We start from the raw sequence: 15,094 nt of genomic DNA on the forward strand, positions 1-15,094 counted from the left end.
TTTTACTCTTAAAAGCTTTCTAGTGAGATTAAACAACAATCATTAGTGAGACTCGCTCTTATCAAATTCTAATCCTTGTATTGGTTATTAAGCAGTCCATTCTCTCATTATTTTCGTCATTTTTTAAAGTTTATGTATTCTATATGTATTGTAAAACCATCATTTTTCGGTATAAAAGGAGCACTAATTTCACTAACAAATCAGTTTTCGATTTGACTTGAATCTATTAACTAATCCAGGCAACATGAAATTCTTCGCTGTTCTCGCTCTTTGCGTCGTTGGAGCTATTGCTTCACCATTGACCGCTGACGAAGCTGGTCTCGTCCAATCATCATGGAAAGCTGTTAGCCACAACGAAGTTGACATCCTCGCTGCCGTCTTCGCTGCCTACCCAGACATCCAAGCCAAATTCCCACAATTCGCCGGAAAGGACCTCGCCTCAGTCAAGGACACAGCTGCATTCGCCACACACGCCACCAGAATTGTCTCATTCTTGTCAGAGGTCATTGCTCTCTCAGGAAATGCCTCAAACGCCGCCGCTGTTGAAGGACTCGTCTCAAAATTGGGATCAGACCACAAAGCCCGTGGAGTCTCAGCTGCTCAATTCGGAGAATTCAGAACCGCTCTTGTCTCATACCTCTCAAACCATGTCTCATGGGGTGATAATGTTGCTGCTGCCTGGAACAAGGCTCTCGATAACACAATGGCCATCGCTGTTGCCCATCTTTAAGAAGTTTGACAACATTGATTAATTAATTTATAATTACGCCATTAGCTAAATAGATGAATTAATAAACATCCATAATTCTCTGTGATTTTTAATAACATCTAAAATTTCCTGTTTTTTATTTCCTGTTTATTATTTCAGAAATACTTACCAAAAACTTTATAGTGATCTTATTGCGAGTTGAACGACCGTATTTTTTTCACATACTTATTTACTTACTTCCTCATACCTTTAGACTCCTCTCATTGCTTTCTATTCTTCAAAAATAGCCAGCATCCTCTCTATGCCCGTGTGGACAACAATATGTTAGAACATATTGTCTGTGATTCAGTTAAATAACTTATTATAGTTCTTAATCGGAAGTTAAGATGTAATGCTCAGTTTTAATTATTCCATCAAGAATGCAAGTATCCTGGCATGAACCTAATTATAGTTAGTTCTTTTTCAAATGCTCCATCTGTCCATTAAGATATCTTCATTGGTTCCAGAATTTCATCAAATTAACCATGATGTATATTGGACATTCTAGGTCAATTTTAATGAAAGATAGATTTTCAAAACCTATTATCCAACCATAAAAATTAAGGCAAGGATATAAAGAATGAATAGTTCATGTATTTTGTGCTCAGGCAGGACACAAAACAATATTAAGGTACCGCTAAACCATTTTTATTAATACCAAATGGATGCTGTCCATATTTGGCAGCCTTATGGACGTCAAGTGAAGGCAGCTTCTATTTCGTATTAATAATACAGGATATATAGATAGATAAATAGGTGTTTATTTACCATAAAAGTATTTGATTTAACAATAAATTTATATAACATAATTTTTTCAGCATAATAATCCAATAAAACAATTTATATAAAAATATACTAAAAAGGCAGATTTGTGGTTTGACACTTGACAATCACTACCCAAGACCATTAGTAACTCGACCGTTCATCAATGCTGCTGCTGCTAACAAAGTAGAGCAAAAAACGTCCGTATTTCATTCAGCCGTGCTCTCACACGCAAGCCCTTGTGTTATGGACTAGGTACACGGTTGCCACCGTATATCCCACTTTGTTGGCTTGTTTGTCACACTACGCTGCACGAGTACATCCTTGGATCTGATGCAAGCGTAGTGCCGTGAATGGGAACATGCTATTGATGAAAAGCAAATAATCATCGCCATGATCATTCAACTTGTCATGCCCAAGCCACTCTTACTAAGATCGAGCAGCCCATATCATACAACGCGATGATTCATGGTATGGGAAACGAGAAACTAATCCATTGTATGGAAGGAAACGATTCAGTCTGCTTACAAGGTGTCTTGTTGAATGCGTTTTACTTTAGTGGGAATCGTGTTTTCACGAAAACAGTTGTCAGACTTTTTACGGATAGCAGAGCCTCAAAATCACATTGGTGGAATCCTTTTCATTTGTGTCGCTCAAGACAGGATGGTCTATGTCAGAAATTGAATCTATCTTAGCAAAAAAATCACTTATTCAGCAATTATTTCTATTATTTTTTAAAGTATCATTTTCTTAATGTCTTGTTTGTTGGATTTTTGAAACATTAATAGCTAAAACTTTTAATACTTCGTCTCTTCTTTCTCTTTCAAAACAACTCTATTCTCAATTTGATACTCATAAAGTAGCAAAAAATATGTTTCGCTATTAAAAGCTTTCTAGTGAGAACAATCATTAGTGATACTCGCTCTTATCAAAATTTAGAATCCTCGTGTTAGCAATTATGCAGTCCATTCTCTCACCATTTTCGTCATATTTTAAAATTATAGTGATGTATATGTATTCTAAAAACATCATTTTTGGGTATAAAAGGAGCACTAATTTCACTAGCAAATCAGTTTTCGATTTGACTTGAATCTATTAACTAATCCAGGCAACATGAAATTCTTCGCTGTTCTCGCTCTCTGCGTCGTTGGAGCTATTGCTTCACCATTGACTGCTGACGAAGCTGGTCTCGTCCAATCATCATGGAAGGCTGTTAGCCACAACGAAGTTGACATCCTCGCTGCCGTCTTCGCTGCCTACCCAGACATCCAAGCCAAATTCCCACAATTCGCCGGAAAGGACCTCGCCTCAGTCAAGGACACAGCTGCTTTCGCCACACACGCCACCAGAATTGTCTCATTCTTGTCAGAAGTCATCGCTCTCTCAGGAAATGCCTCAAACGCTGCCGCTGTTGAAGGACTCGTCTCAAAATTGGGATCAGACCACAAAGCCCGTGGAGTCTCAGCTGCTCAATTCGGAGAATTCAGAACCGCCCTCGTCTCATACCTCTCAAACCATGTCTCATGGGGTGATAATGTTGCTGCTGCCTGGAACAAGGCTCTCGATAACACAATGGCCATCGCTGTTGCCCATCTTTAAGAAGTTTAGCAACAATGATTAATTAATTTATAATTACGCCATCAAATAGAAGAATTAATAAACATCCACAATTCTCTGTGATTTTTAATAACATCTAAAATCTCCTGTTTTTTCTAAATTTTTATTTGATTAAGTTTTTCAGAAATACGCACCAAAAATATCATATTGATCATTTTAGTATGCAATTCTCGAACAGACCATTGATTATATTGATTGAATATACCAGATAAGCACACTTATTTAAGTGAGTATACTTATTGTCTCCAGAATTAGCGGAAGTTAACGAAAGATAGAACTGTCAACATACGTTCTTTAAACGCCTGTGCGCCCTAGCCAAGGAAGTAAGTAAGTAAATATATTTGTTGTCTGTTTGGGACTAAAAAGAAAAATAGAGCGTTTCATTACTTAAGGTGTTATTACTTTAACTCGGATCTACAAATAGTCTAGGAGGTCATACAATTAAATAGTCTTGCAAAACATTTGCTAGTGTCTGGCATAATGGTATGATTCACAAGCTTATCCAGTATGGCTATTCGTGGTATCTCTTAAAAGTTTCAGAATCCTAATTTTTTTAACAAAATTCTATCTCCCATCGACGAATTGATTTGAAGCATTAATACAGGGTTAATACAGGATACATAAGCATTCTGGCCGGCAACTTTATATTCAAACTAAAAGACTCAATAGAAAAGCATTACATTAGGTATTAAAAACTGGTTTTAGCTGTTCAGGCCTCTGAGATCCATAGATACTCGTTATAAGGGTTTGTTGGCTATTTATATTTTTAATATGTGGTTAATCCAAATTGCACTAATCTATAAAAATCATTTAAATATCATCTTTGTGATGTATTTTTGACTTTGATGATCCTTATTAAGAAATGGTGAAAAAGTAAGATGAAAGGAACCGAAGGTACACATTGGAACATGATTTCAATAAGGTTTAAATATCCTTATAAGTCTGACAAGCTTTTCAACAATTAGAACAACACTGATATTTTTTAGCAACAACAATCCTTAACGGTACAGCCTGTTCTCTAAGGTACCATTCCGTCGCCGAATTAGCGGAAATGCAAAGTTGCCCAAAAGTTTTAAAAAAAAGTTAACTGCATTGTGCTACTCGGGAATTATATTTCCATTGACTTTCAAAGCATCAATTTCCTTTATGTCTTGCTTGCTGGAGCTCAGAAATATTAATAATCAAATTTTGCAGTTCTTAGTCTCTTCTTTCTCTTACAAAACAGTTCTACTCTCAAATTTATTTTAGAGGTAATAGCAAAAAAATTATTCGCTCCTAAAAACTTTCTAATGAGATTAAAGAATAATCTTTCGTGATACTCACTCTTATCAAAATTCGGAATCCTGGTATTGGTTAATATGCAGTCTATTCCCCTCATTATTTTCGTCAAGTTATTGCATTCTATGTGTATTGTGCATCACTTTTCGGTATAAAAGGAGCACCAATTGCACTAGAAATTCAGTTTTCGATTTGAGTTGAATCTATTAACTAATCCAGGCAACATGAAATTCTTCGCTGTTCTCGCTCTTTGCGTCGTTGGAGCTATTGCTTCACCATTGACTGCTGACGAAGCCGACCTCGTCAAATCAACATGGAAACAAGTTAGCCACAACGAAGCTGATATCCTCGCTGCCGTCTTCGCTGCCTACCCAGACATCCAAGCCAAATTCCCACAATTCGCCGGAAAGGACCTCGCCTCAGTCAAGGACACAGCTGCTTTCGCCACACACGCCACCAGAATCGTCTCATTCTTGTCAGAAGTCATTGCTCTCTCAGGAAATCCATCAAATGAAGCCGCTGTTCAAGGACTTGTCTCAAAATTGGGAACAGACCACAAAGCTCGTGGAGTCACAGCTGCTCAATTCGGAGAATTCAGAACCGCCCTCGTCACATACCTCTCAAACCATGTCACATGGGGTGATAATGTTGCTGCTGCCTGGAACAAGGCTCTCGATACCTCAATGGCCATTGCTGTTGCACAACTTTAAGAAGTTTGACGACAATGATTAATTAATTTATGATTACGCCATTTGCTGAATAGGTGAATTAATAAACATCCATAATTCACTGTGATTTTTAATAACATCTAAAATTTATGTGCTTTTAATTAGGGTTTCTGAAAAACCGCGTTTTTCCAAAACCGCGGTTTTGCGGTTTTTCGGAATTTCAAAAACCGCGGTTTTGCGGTTTTTTGCTGTTTTCAATTTTCATACAAATGTATGAAATTTTTTGAAAAAATTTAAATTTGGATTTTATGCATAAAAGTATTAAATCTTTCTATTTTCCTCCATTTTATTTAGATTCAGTTCATTTAATGTAAAAACTTTTAAAATTAAAGTTTTTCTTAAAATCATGCAAGATTTCATTCCAGCTTTTCAAATTAATAGTGATTTAATTTGTGGATTTAAATGAATTTTTTCCATACAAAATTCTAAAACTGCGGTTTTTTCATTCAAAACCGCGGTTTTTTAAAAACCGCATCTTAACCCATTAATTACGGAGTTTTTTTAGGACTTTAAACTATATGTATTTGATAAATAATGGTCAAAAAATAAGATTAACGAAGAAATTGGAGCGAATAAGTGCACCGATTTAGTATAATTAACAAAAATATAGTATAACATTTATGTTACGCTAGTATTTCATCGACACTTTTTGTTTTTCTTAAGAATATTTTAATTCACTTATTTCATCCATTCCTTTGCTTTAAAAGTAAAAAGTTAAACTGCACTGTTATATGTATGACATTCAAAGTCATATTAGTTAAACTTAAATGCTCCATTATGCGTAGAAATATAAAATCCTGAAAAAAATTCTCTGTCACATTGCACATCATAACTCATGAACTACATATTTAGGAGCTTTCAAACAATGTATCACATGTTTCTTTTACATCATATAATCGCACAAAACATTGCAAGAAGCCAATAATTCTTCTAAATCGACTTTAATTCACTTGAAAATTTCCTTCTCATATTTTTCACCTAAAAAATTTCTCACTTTAAAAATTCCACGAAAATTAGCTAATCTATTGAGATTATTTTTTTAAATTGTGTATCCCATAATAAACTAGTGATTCACAAAACACCACTCCTTAAATCACAGCTGAACCATATTAAATTAATAATAAAACATTTTTTTACTTTAAAACTCAAGAACCTTCAAAATACTAGCTGTAACATATATGTAACAAGAAAATTGTCGCTGAAATCCTGGCGTAACATATATGTTACATTTTTTATCAGACAATAGTTTATGTATTTAATTAAGGTTTTCATATGTTAATTTGTTAGATTTGATAATATTTAATGATGAACTTTAAATATCTTTCAACTTCCAGTTGAAAATATGGCTTTAAGGCCGAAAATTTTGAGTTTAAAAGTCACTCATTTTTCGATTCAAAAGTTAAATTTAATTAACTTCACTAATTTCCATATTTGCAAGTTATAAATTAGAAAATTTGTAAATTTGACCATTAATAAATGATAATTATTGATAAGATTGCCAATTAAATCATCATATAAAGAGAATTTTAAGAAAAATTAAGCGTTACATATAAGTTACGCTAGTAATTAATGGGTTAAGGTCAAAAAGTGCGGCTTTGCGATTTTTGGAAAACCGCTTCCAGAAACCCTACTTTTAATTAGCTTTGCATACTAAATTATTTTCTGAATACTCACGGAACTATGTAAATTATCCTATTATGATCCTTCCTCCTTACAGTGATTCCAAAGGATTTAAAACATTTTTTTTTTTTCAATTTCTTTTCCTAAAATAAAACATAAAAGTTTAAATATTTTAAGGCAATCTTGTTTATTTTGAATATATACTCACAACAGATGTTGCTGCCCTATGTCAAATTTAAGAATCAAAACTATTGCTACCAACTCAAACCTTTCACAAATCTACTTAAATTAAACACACATTTGATGAATCATTATGAAGTTTCGTATCAAGAGTTGCCATTACTTAGGGAATCGAGACTTCAGAGGAGATGCCTCCCAATTAAAGTCCCGCTAACTCTTGTTTCATCATCAAGTACTGTAAAATAAATTTTTCATAAATATGACAAGTAATAAAAAAATATCAAATTTGCTTTCTAAAAGAATTAAAAGATGTTTATTAATTCTTCAGCACATTATCATAAATTAAATTAGTTATTAATATCTAAATAATTTAAAGACGGGCTGAGACGATAGCAAAGGTGTTATCGAGAGCCTTGTTCCAGGCAGCAGCAACATTGGCACCCCATGAAACGTGGTTTTCGAGGTAAGCGACGAGGGCAGTTCTGAATTCGACGAATTGAGCAGCTGAGACTCCACGGGCCTTGTGGTCATCTCCGAGTTTTGAGACGAGTGATTGGACAGCGGCGGCGTTTGAGGCGTTTCCTGAGAGAGCGATGACTTCTGACAAGAATGAAACGATTCTGGTGGCGTGTGTGGCGAAAGCAGCTGTGTCCTTGACGGCAGCGAGGTCCTTTCCGGCGAATTGTGGGAATTTGGCTTGGATGTCTGGGTAGGCAGCGAAGACGGCGGCAAGGATTTCAACTTCGTTGTGGCTAACTTGTTTCCATGATGATTGGACGAGGTTGGCTTCGTCAGCAGTCAATGGTGAAGCAATAGCTCCAACGACGCAGAGTGTGAAGAAAACGAAGAATTTCATGTTGCTGATTAGTAATTGAATTGGAATCAAATCGATAACTGAATTGTTCTGAAAATTATTGTGCCTTTTATACTGAAAATCTTGCCTAAAAAACACAATACAATCATAAAACAATGCCTAGTTAAAACTTGAAACAATGAAAACAATAACGGATTATGTACAAAAATCAGCCGCTAGAATCTTTATTTTATGTTGATAAGAACATTTTACTTCGCAACTGATATGATGTTCCATACGGCCTAATCTTATTTTATTTTAATATACCTTATTCATCTTATGTACAGAAAATGATAAGGGTTCGTTCACTTATAATGTTCGCTTTTTAATGGAGGAGGGGTTTATATGGCTCTGTAACGACTTGATTTGGAACAAGGGTGGTGAAAGGGTTTCTGAAAATTCATTTTTTTGTTGTGTTACGCAATAAATGAACCTCTATGCATTAACACGTTTATGAAATATTTAAGCACTGTATTAGGGTGACTATATGTTGTATTTTTGTTGAAATTTTAACGGGTAGTATTTGGATATCCCCAAAGATCCAAATAATTTGTATATCTTGACAAAGCTTTATACTGAATAAATTGCTGCCGAAACATAAATAATTGTGTTTCTGTGAGTCACATGTTGGTGAATCGATGTTTAATCCAGGACCAGCCCAGCGTGAACCTGCAATGAATCCATAATTAATCCGAATCCAGCATGATTACTTTTGTAAATCTAGTTTTGTAAACATCAAATTAATCAATTTGAATAATAGAAGATGATAAGAGTACACATATGTTTCGTATAAGATTAACATACGGTATTAAAAATGAAAAAAATTAAATTCGCTTATCAAAGAAAAAGACAATAGCGTTCGTATTGGCTAGTTTAATATACAATCCATTTATTCTATTGTTTTCATAGTTTTTGAAAAACGATTGTTTTTCGGCTGTATTGTGATTTTTAGGCAAGATTTTTAGTATAAAAGCCAGAATAATTTTCAGAGTTATTCAGTTATCGATTTGATTCCAATTCAATTACTAATCCAAGCAACATGAAATTCTTCGCTGTTCTCGCTCTCTGCGTCGTTGGAGCTATTGCTTCACCATTGACCGCTGACGAAGCCAACCTCGTCCAATCATCATGGAAACAAGTTAGCCACAACGAAGTTGACATCCTCGCCGCCGTCTTCGCTGCCTACCCAGACATCCAAGCCAAATTCCCACAATTCGCCGGAAAGGACCTTGCTTCAGTCAAGGACACAGCTGCTTTCGCCACACACGCCACCAGAATCGTCTCATTCTTGTCAGAAGTCATCGCTCTCTCAGGAAATGCCTCAAATGCCGCCGCTGTCCAATCACTCGTCTCAAAACTCGGAGATGACCACAAGGCCCGTGGAGTCTCAGCTGCTCAATTCGGAGAATTCAGAACCGCCCTCGTCGCTTACCTCGAAAACCACGTTTCATGGGGTGCCAATGTTGCTGCTGCCTGGAACAAGGCTCTCGATAACACCTTCGCTATCGTCTCAGCCCGTCTTTAAATTATTTACTATCAAATAGCTTAATTAATTTATATTAAAGAATTAATAAACATCAATAATTCTCTGTGATTTTTAACATCTAAATTTTATGTTTTTAATGATCTTGACGGCTAATAATCTTTCAAGAAAAACATTTCAGCTATTCAGATCGAAACATGAACTAGAGTCTAACATTGCTCTAATTCGCAGCTAAAATCTGATGATCAGTTTTAAATTGACGTTTGAGCATTTTATTTTAAAGTGAAAATACACAAAAAGCAGCAAAATTTACAATGTCAAGTCTCGAGCACATGACATATGACAAAACCAATATGCTACCGATCTTATTCATATCACTAAGCTTTTCAGTAATTTGTTAGAAATGAGAATTTTTGTAAATTTTGTTTGTTTGATATACATGCTTACACTCAGCACCTTAAATGAATAACTTAAATACTTTACATGGTTTTCTAAAGGTGGTGAACGCGTAATATATGTGGCTGTAGCCGCACCATGTACCAACCTCACCTTCTCGCGGTGGAGACCGTTAATCCAAGCCACATAGTGGGGCGGAGTCAAACGCGGCTCTGGTTAATGCAGAGTGCGTTGGTCTAGCAAGCCGTCACTCTTAACAATAAACTAAGATACCAATGGGAGGCCATGGATCACAATTGATCTGTACTACAAGTGAAGCAAGTAAGTAAGATGCTTTACATTCCGATTATAGCATCCTTTGCTTGTAAATGTTGTTTATCAAAAAATTATCAAAGTCTTTGATAATTGTCCGGCCACAGGTCAAATTCACGCTATTGGAAAACTAATTTTTCGCCATTTCTCCGTCATACTTTCTGAGAAACAATTCTGTCTTTGACTGATATTAGCACAAAACGCTCTAGCAAAGCTTAAGATCATGGTTTGATGTGAATAGCTGAAATGTTTTTTTGAAAGATTATAAAAGACATAAAATTTAGATGTTAAAAATCACAGAGAATTATTGATGTTTATTAATTCTTTAATATAAATTAATTAAGCTATTTGATAGTAAAAATTTAAAGACGGGCTGAGACGATAGAGAAGGTGTTATCGAGGGCCTTGTTCCAGGCAGCAGCAACATTGGCACCCCATGAAACGTGGTTTTCGAGGTAAGCGACGAGGGCAGTTCTGAATTCTCCGAATTGAGCAGCTGAGACTCCACGGGCCTTGTGGTCATCTCCGAGTTTTGAGACGAGTGATTGGACAGCGGCGGCGTTTGAGGCGTTTCCTGAGAGAGCGATGACTTCTGACAAGAATGAAACGATTCTGGTGGCGTGTGTGGCGAAAGCAGCTGTGTCCTTGACGGCAGCGAGGTCCTTTCCGGCGAATTGTGGGAATTTGGCTTGGATGTCTGGGTAGGCAGCGAAGACGGCGGCAAGGATGTCAACTTCGTTGTGGCTAACTTGTTTCCATGATGATTGGACGAGGTTGGCTTCGTCAGCAGTCAATGGTGAAGCAATAGCTCCAACGACGCAGAGAGCGAGAACAGCGAAGAATTTCATGTTGCTTGGATTAGTAATTGAATTGGAATCAAATCGATAACTGAATTACTCTGAAAATTATTCTGGCTTTTATACTGAAAATCTTGTCCACAATACACCCAAAAACAATGATTTTACAAAAACTATAAAAACAATAGAATAAAAATAGCCAAATTGATAAGCCTCGAACAAAATCACACACGTCCTACGGTTCATAGCATTTTCAAAAGCTTTTGACATACAGGTTACAAATTATAGACCGTATGATTGATCGCGTGTGAGACTCAAAATCAAATCCAATAATATTCGATCGAATACTCTTATCACTGACCTATCGAAGGGTTATTCGACTGTATGGCATAATGACACACTTCGAAAGCGGAATAGAGTTGTAGCTTGAAGAAGGACATATGCTTGTTGTCCTGTTCTTGGTTGGAATCCAAAAGGGAAAAGGATTTTTGGTGCTCAAAAAGCAACATGGCGAAAAGGAATGTCAGTTAAATGTTAAAACTGAAAGTTTTTTCAAGCTTAGTGACTTGGTTAGCAATAAAGTCAGATGGAAAGGATCTTTTGTGGTTCAAGTCGAATCATGATACCAGTAAGTAACGTCAAGGTGCCATATATAATTTATACTTTTTCTGTATCCCCTTTCCTACTTCACTCCAAATAATATTCCGTTGATAGACCATTGGAATTGGTAATTGGCAAGCGGTAGCCAGCGATATAGCCAGCTTCAGGAGCCGACTGAGGGAGGCCATGAATCACACTTGAACTGTACGGCCAGCTAAGTAAGTAAGTAAGTGATAGATCATTACAGGGAGAAGGAGGCATGGATCACAGCTGATCTATACGGCCATCAAAGTAAGATCATTACAAGAATCTTATTCCAATACCTTTTGATATCTGACTCTTATTGCACAAAATAATTCTAAGAACATCCGCATATATGTTGTCATTACGAAAGCAAAAAGAAAAATTACGTCACGTGCAGAGCTTGCAAGTGGTTCGGATCCCACTATAAACTGTAGGGCTAAAGGGTGTGGTACAACAGATTTAAAATCGCAGTGCCTCCAGCTCATAAGGCTGGGCCCTTCAGTCATTATATATACGTCACGTGACATTTATGTTCCTGAAAATTTCGCTTTGATTTTCGAAAAGCCTTGAGAAGTCAATCACCGAGTTCATTTCACCTTCTATGTACATAAGTTGCAAATTTTGAATGTACAAAAAAAAAAGAAAAGAAAAATTGAGATAAGGGTAGTCAAATGCGTTGAGTTCGTCTACATAGTGATAGTGATAAGATGATTTCGCTTGTCAAAAAAATGACAATGACTATAGTATTGGTTTATTATATACAAAATCCGTTCCTCTCATTTTTTTATAGTTTAAACTAATCATTGTTATATGATTGTATTGTGATTTTTTAAGGCAAAATTAATTGTATAAAAGCCACAATTATTTTGAGAGTAATTCAGTTTTAGATTTGACTTCAATTCAATAACTATTCCAAGCATCATGAAATTCTTCGCTGTTCTCGCTCTCTGCGTCGTTGGAGCTATTGCTTCACCATTGACCGCTGACGAAGCTGGCCTCGTCCAATCATCATGGAAACAAGTTAGCCACAACGAAGTTGAAATCCTTGCCGCCGTCTTCGCTGCCTACCCAGACATCCAAGCCAAATTCCCACAATTCGCCGGAAAGGACCTCGCCTCAGTCAAGGACACAGCTGCTTTCGCCACACACGCCACCAGAATCGTCTCATTCTTGTCAGAAGTCATCGCTCTCTCAGGAAACGCCTCAAACGCCGCCGCTGTCCAATCACTCGTCTCAAAACTCGGAGATGACCACAAGGCCCGTGGAGTCTCAGCTGCTCAATTCGGAGAATTCAGAACCGCTCTTGTCTCATACCTCTCAACAAAGGTTTCATGGGGTGACAATGTTGCCGCTGCCTGGAACAAGGCCCTCGATAACACATTCGCTATCATCGTCCCACGTCTTTAAATTATTTAGATATTTATAACTAATTTAATTTATGATAATGTCTTGAAGAATTAATAAACATCTCTAATTCTCTATTATTTTTAAAAACATCTAAATTTTTGTGTCTTCTACTTTTTCAATAATTTTATGATTTTACAGATATTGTGTATCTAAATTTTTTTGAACATATTAATTTAACATATTTAATAAATTTAAATTAGAACTTTAATTTAATATGTTCCTGTTAAGCCTTGCTCCACAAGGCTTAGTTTTTGTGATTTTTTGCTAGTATGGCTAGTATATACTCAAAATCATAAGCAGCCTTAGAAGAAGCAACAAAGTAATTTTCTGTTATGTTCCCTGTTGTAGTAATTGTCAAGGTACCTGACTAGAGTAAAATTTGGCAATTCGATAGTCATAGGCTTCAATTCTGCCATTTCTAAATATTTGTTTTTTCAAGATTTAAATTATTTTGAATATTTAACATAAAAATCGGAACACGAACAATGGATTCACTATCAATGAAGTAATCATCTCAGTACATTCCAAAGATCAGATGTACCCTGCAATGTACCCAGTTATAATTCGTAATTTCTAATACTTGTATACCTAGTTGTGGAGACACATTATTTGTCATATCGACCTCAAGAACTCACTGATTTTAACAAATACACAAACTAAGCTTCGCAACTAGTACGGTGAAATGGAAAAGAATTACGAAAATTATTGTTAACTTAACATTAGGTCACTGATGTCATTTCAACGCCGCCTATAAGGAATGATAATAGCAGATTCTTGGAAGAATTCTGACGAAATTACAGGCGATATTAGATTAAATATATTAATTGGACATCGTATGTGAGTTTGGAAGTGCGTAAGCGGATACAGTTGAGATATGGTGATTTTAACACTCTTAGGCGCCTTTTAACATTCAAAAGTTTATCGAGAGGCACCAAAAATAAAATTTATAAGACATTGATCAGAGGGCTAATCATGTCTACAGAAAACCAGATCATGTATCAATATTTAAATTAACAACTGCTGACTATCTGAATGAATAGAGATCACGAGGTAAACCCAAGAACTTATGAGATTACTCTGTGAGCAACGGTGCAAAGGTATTGCGAATTATAGTAGAAACTGGCAGAAGTTATCAAAAGACAGATTCAGTTTTCGTCGAACTCAAATTATGGCAATTGGCCCTCGTGCACCTTTGCCAAGGAAATAAAATATATTTAATTGAGATGTTTTAAAAATAGAGAATTAGAGATGTTTATTAATTCTTTAACATATAATCATAAATTAATTTAATTTAAATTAAATAATTTAAAGACGTGGGACGACGATAGCATATGTGTTATCGAGGGCCTTGTTCCAGGCAGCGGCAACATTGTCACCCCATGAAACCTTGCTTGAGAGGTATGAGACAAGAGCGGTTCTGAATTCTCCGAATTGAGCAGCTGAGACTCCACGGGCTTTGTGGTCATCTCCGAGTTTTGAGACGAGTGATTGGACAGCGGCGGCGTTTGAGGCGTTTCCTGAGAGAGCGATGACTTCTGACAAGAATGAGACAATTCTGGTGGCGTGTGTGGCGAAAGCAGCTGTGTCCTTGACTGAGGCGAGGTCCTTTCCGGCGAATTGTGGGAATTTGGCTTGGATGTCTGGGTAGGCAGCGAAGACGGCGGCGAGGATTTCAACTTCGTTGTGGCTAACTTGTTTCCATGATGATTGGACAAGACCAGCTTCGTCAGCAGTCAATGGTGAAGCAATAGCTCCAACGACGCAGAGAGCGAGAACAGCGAAGAATTTCATGTTGCTTGGAATAGTTATTGAATTGAAGTCAAATCTAAAACTGAATTACTCTGAAGATTATTGCTGATTTTATACCAAAACTTGCAAAAGGAAAGAATCACAATACAGTCATAAAACAATGATTAGTTTATTATTTTCTACAATATAGAATAAACCAATACTAGCGTTAGTTTTGTTCTTAAGGCTTATCAATTACCTTTTCTTTATAAATGAATAAATGGACACACTTTATATAAAGTCTTATCAAAATGTCATTGTGTTGCATAAATTTATTCATTCTTAATCGACAAATGCTTTTTGATATATTAACCGATTTTTTGATATATTATTGGGGAATGTAATATGTTATCATATGATGGGATTAGCCGATGCACTGGAATGATTCTCGTAGAATATTTGAATAAAACAGTAACAAAATCATCAATTAAGTGCTGAAGACTTAAAAATGTGCAGCTGTACATATATGCAGTGGAAATGCTTCACAAAAATTTATAAAAA

At 36.0% G+C, this 15,094-nt stretch overlaps 8 protein-coding genes across 8 annotated transcripts; 5 read left to right on the plus strand and 3 right to left on the minus strand.

The window, feature by feature from the left end:
* The first annotated feature begins 194 nt into the window (after nucleotides 1-194).
* Nucleotides 195-834, plus strand: LOC139096618 (globin CTT-VIIB-4). The gene has a single exon (XM_070648353.1). It carries the CDS (start codon nucleotides 245-247, stop codon nucleotides 728-730), a length of 486 nt encoding a protein of 161 aa, XP_070504454.1. The 5' UTR covers nucleotides 195-244; the 3' UTR covers nucleotides 731-834.
* A 1,739-nt stretch (nucleotides 835-2,573) lies between these two features.
* Nucleotides 2,574-3,209, plus strand: LOC139096562 (globin CTT-VIIB-4). The gene has a single exon (XM_070648299.1). It carries the CDS (start codon nucleotides 2,624-2,626, stop codon nucleotides 3,107-3,109), a length of 486 nt encoding a protein of 161 aa, XP_070504400.1. The 5' UTR covers nucleotides 2,574-2,623; the 3' UTR covers nucleotides 3,110-3,209.
* Nucleotides 3,210-4,586: 1,377 nt separating this feature from the next.
* Nucleotides 4,587-5,219, plus strand: LOC139096622 (globin CTT-VIIB-4-like). The gene has a single exon (XM_070648357.1). The coding sequence runs from the start codon at nucleotides 4,630-4,632 to the stop codon at nucleotides 5,113-5,115; it is 486 nt and encodes a 161-aa protein (XP_070504458.1). The 5' UTR covers nucleotides 4,587-4,629; the 3' UTR covers nucleotides 5,116-5,219.
* A 1,999-nt stretch (nucleotides 5,220-7,218) lies between these two features.
* On the minus strand, nucleotides 7,219-7,815 carry LOC139096624 (globin CTT-VIIB-3-like). The gene has a single exon (XM_070648358.1). It carries the CDS (start codon nucleotides 7,787-7,789, stop codon nucleotides 7,304-7,306), a length of 486 nt encoding a protein of 161 aa, XP_070504459.1. The 5' UTR covers nucleotides 7,790-7,815; the 3' UTR covers nucleotides 7,219-7,303.
* Nucleotides 7,816-8,799: 984 nt separating this feature from the next.
* LOC139096561 (globin CTT-VIIB-3-like) lies at nucleotides 8,800-9,395 on the plus strand. The gene has a single exon (XM_070648298.1). It carries the CDS (start codon nucleotides 8,826-8,828, stop codon nucleotides 9,309-9,311), a length of 486 nt encoding a protein of 161 aa, XP_070504399.1. The 5' UTR covers nucleotides 8,800-8,825; the 3' UTR covers nucleotides 9,312-9,395.
* Nucleotides 9,396-10,324: 929 nt separating this feature from the next.
* LOC139096566 (globin CTT-VIIB-3-like) lies at nucleotides 10,325-10,839 on the minus strand. The gene has a single exon (XM_070648302.1). The coding sequence runs from the start codon at nucleotides 10,823-10,825 to the stop codon at nucleotides 10,340-10,342; it is 486 nt and encodes a 161-aa protein (XP_070504403.1). The 5' UTR covers nucleotides 10,826-10,839; the 3' UTR covers nucleotides 10,325-10,339.
* A 1,435-nt stretch (nucleotides 10,840-12,274) lies between these two features.
* On the plus strand, nucleotides 12,275-12,900 carry LOC139096554 (globin CTT-VIIB-3-like). The gene has a single exon (XM_070648290.1). It carries the CDS (start codon nucleotides 12,320-12,322, stop codon nucleotides 12,803-12,805), a length of 486 nt encoding a protein of 161 aa, XP_070504391.1. The 5' UTR covers nucleotides 12,275-12,319; the 3' UTR covers nucleotides 12,806-12,900.
* A 1,118-nt stretch (nucleotides 12,901-14,018) lies between these two features.
* LOC139096551 (globin CTT-VIIB-3) lies at nucleotides 14,019-14,630 on the minus strand. Its single transcript, XM_070648288.1, has one exon. It carries the CDS (start codon nucleotides 14,594-14,596, stop codon nucleotides 14,111-14,113), a length of 486 nt encoding a protein of 161 aa, XP_070504389.1. The 5' UTR covers nucleotides 14,597-14,630; the 3' UTR covers nucleotides 14,019-14,110.
* Between the last annotated feature and the right edge of the window lie 464 nt (nucleotides 14,631-15,094).

Source organism: Chironomus tepperi, unplaced genomic scaffold (genome assembly GCF_022539635.2).
Source record: "Chironomus tepperi strain 1889 unplaced genomic scaffold, CSIRO-AGI_Ctep_v1 contig_395, whole genome shotgun sequence".
In the NCBI taxonomy this organism is placed as follows: domain Eukaryota; kingdom Metazoa; phylum Arthropoda; class Insecta; order Diptera; family Chironomidae; genus Chironomus; species Chironomus tepperi.

What these genes read in the sequence shown, in the direction of transcription:
- LOC139096618 (XM_070648353.1), top strand. Translation starts at nt 245, where the DNA reads ATGAAATTCTTCGCTGTTCTCGCTCTTTGCGTCGTTGGAGCTATTGCT.
- LOC139096562 (XM_070648299.1), top strand. Translation starts at nt 2,624, where the DNA reads ATGAAATTCTTCGCTGTTCTCGCTCTCTGCGTCGTTGGAGCTATTGCT.
- LOC139096622 (XM_070648357.1), top strand. Translation starts at nt 4,630, where the DNA reads ATGAAATTCTTCGCTGTTCTCGCTCTTTGCGTCGTTGGAGCTATTGCT.
- LOC139096624 (XM_070648358.1), bottom strand. Translation starts at nt 7,789, where the DNA reads ATGAAATTCTTCGTTTTCTTCACACTCTGCGTCGTTGGAGCTATTGCT.
- LOC139096561 (XM_070648298.1), top strand. Translation starts at nt 8,826, where the DNA reads ATGAAATTCTTCGCTGTTCTCGCTCTCTGCGTCGTTGGAGCTATTGCT.
- LOC139096566 (XM_070648302.1), bottom strand. Translation starts at nt 10,825, where the DNA reads ATGAAATTCTTCGCTGTTCTCGCTCTCTGCGTCGTTGGAGCTATTGCT.
- LOC139096554 (XM_070648290.1), top strand. Translation starts at nt 12,320, where the DNA reads ATGAAATTCTTCGCTGTTCTCGCTCTCTGCGTCGTTGGAGCTATTGCT.
- LOC139096551 (XM_070648288.1), bottom strand. Translation starts at nt 14,596, where the DNA reads ATGAAATTCTTCGCTGTTCTCGCTCTCTGCGTCGTTGGAGCTATTGCT.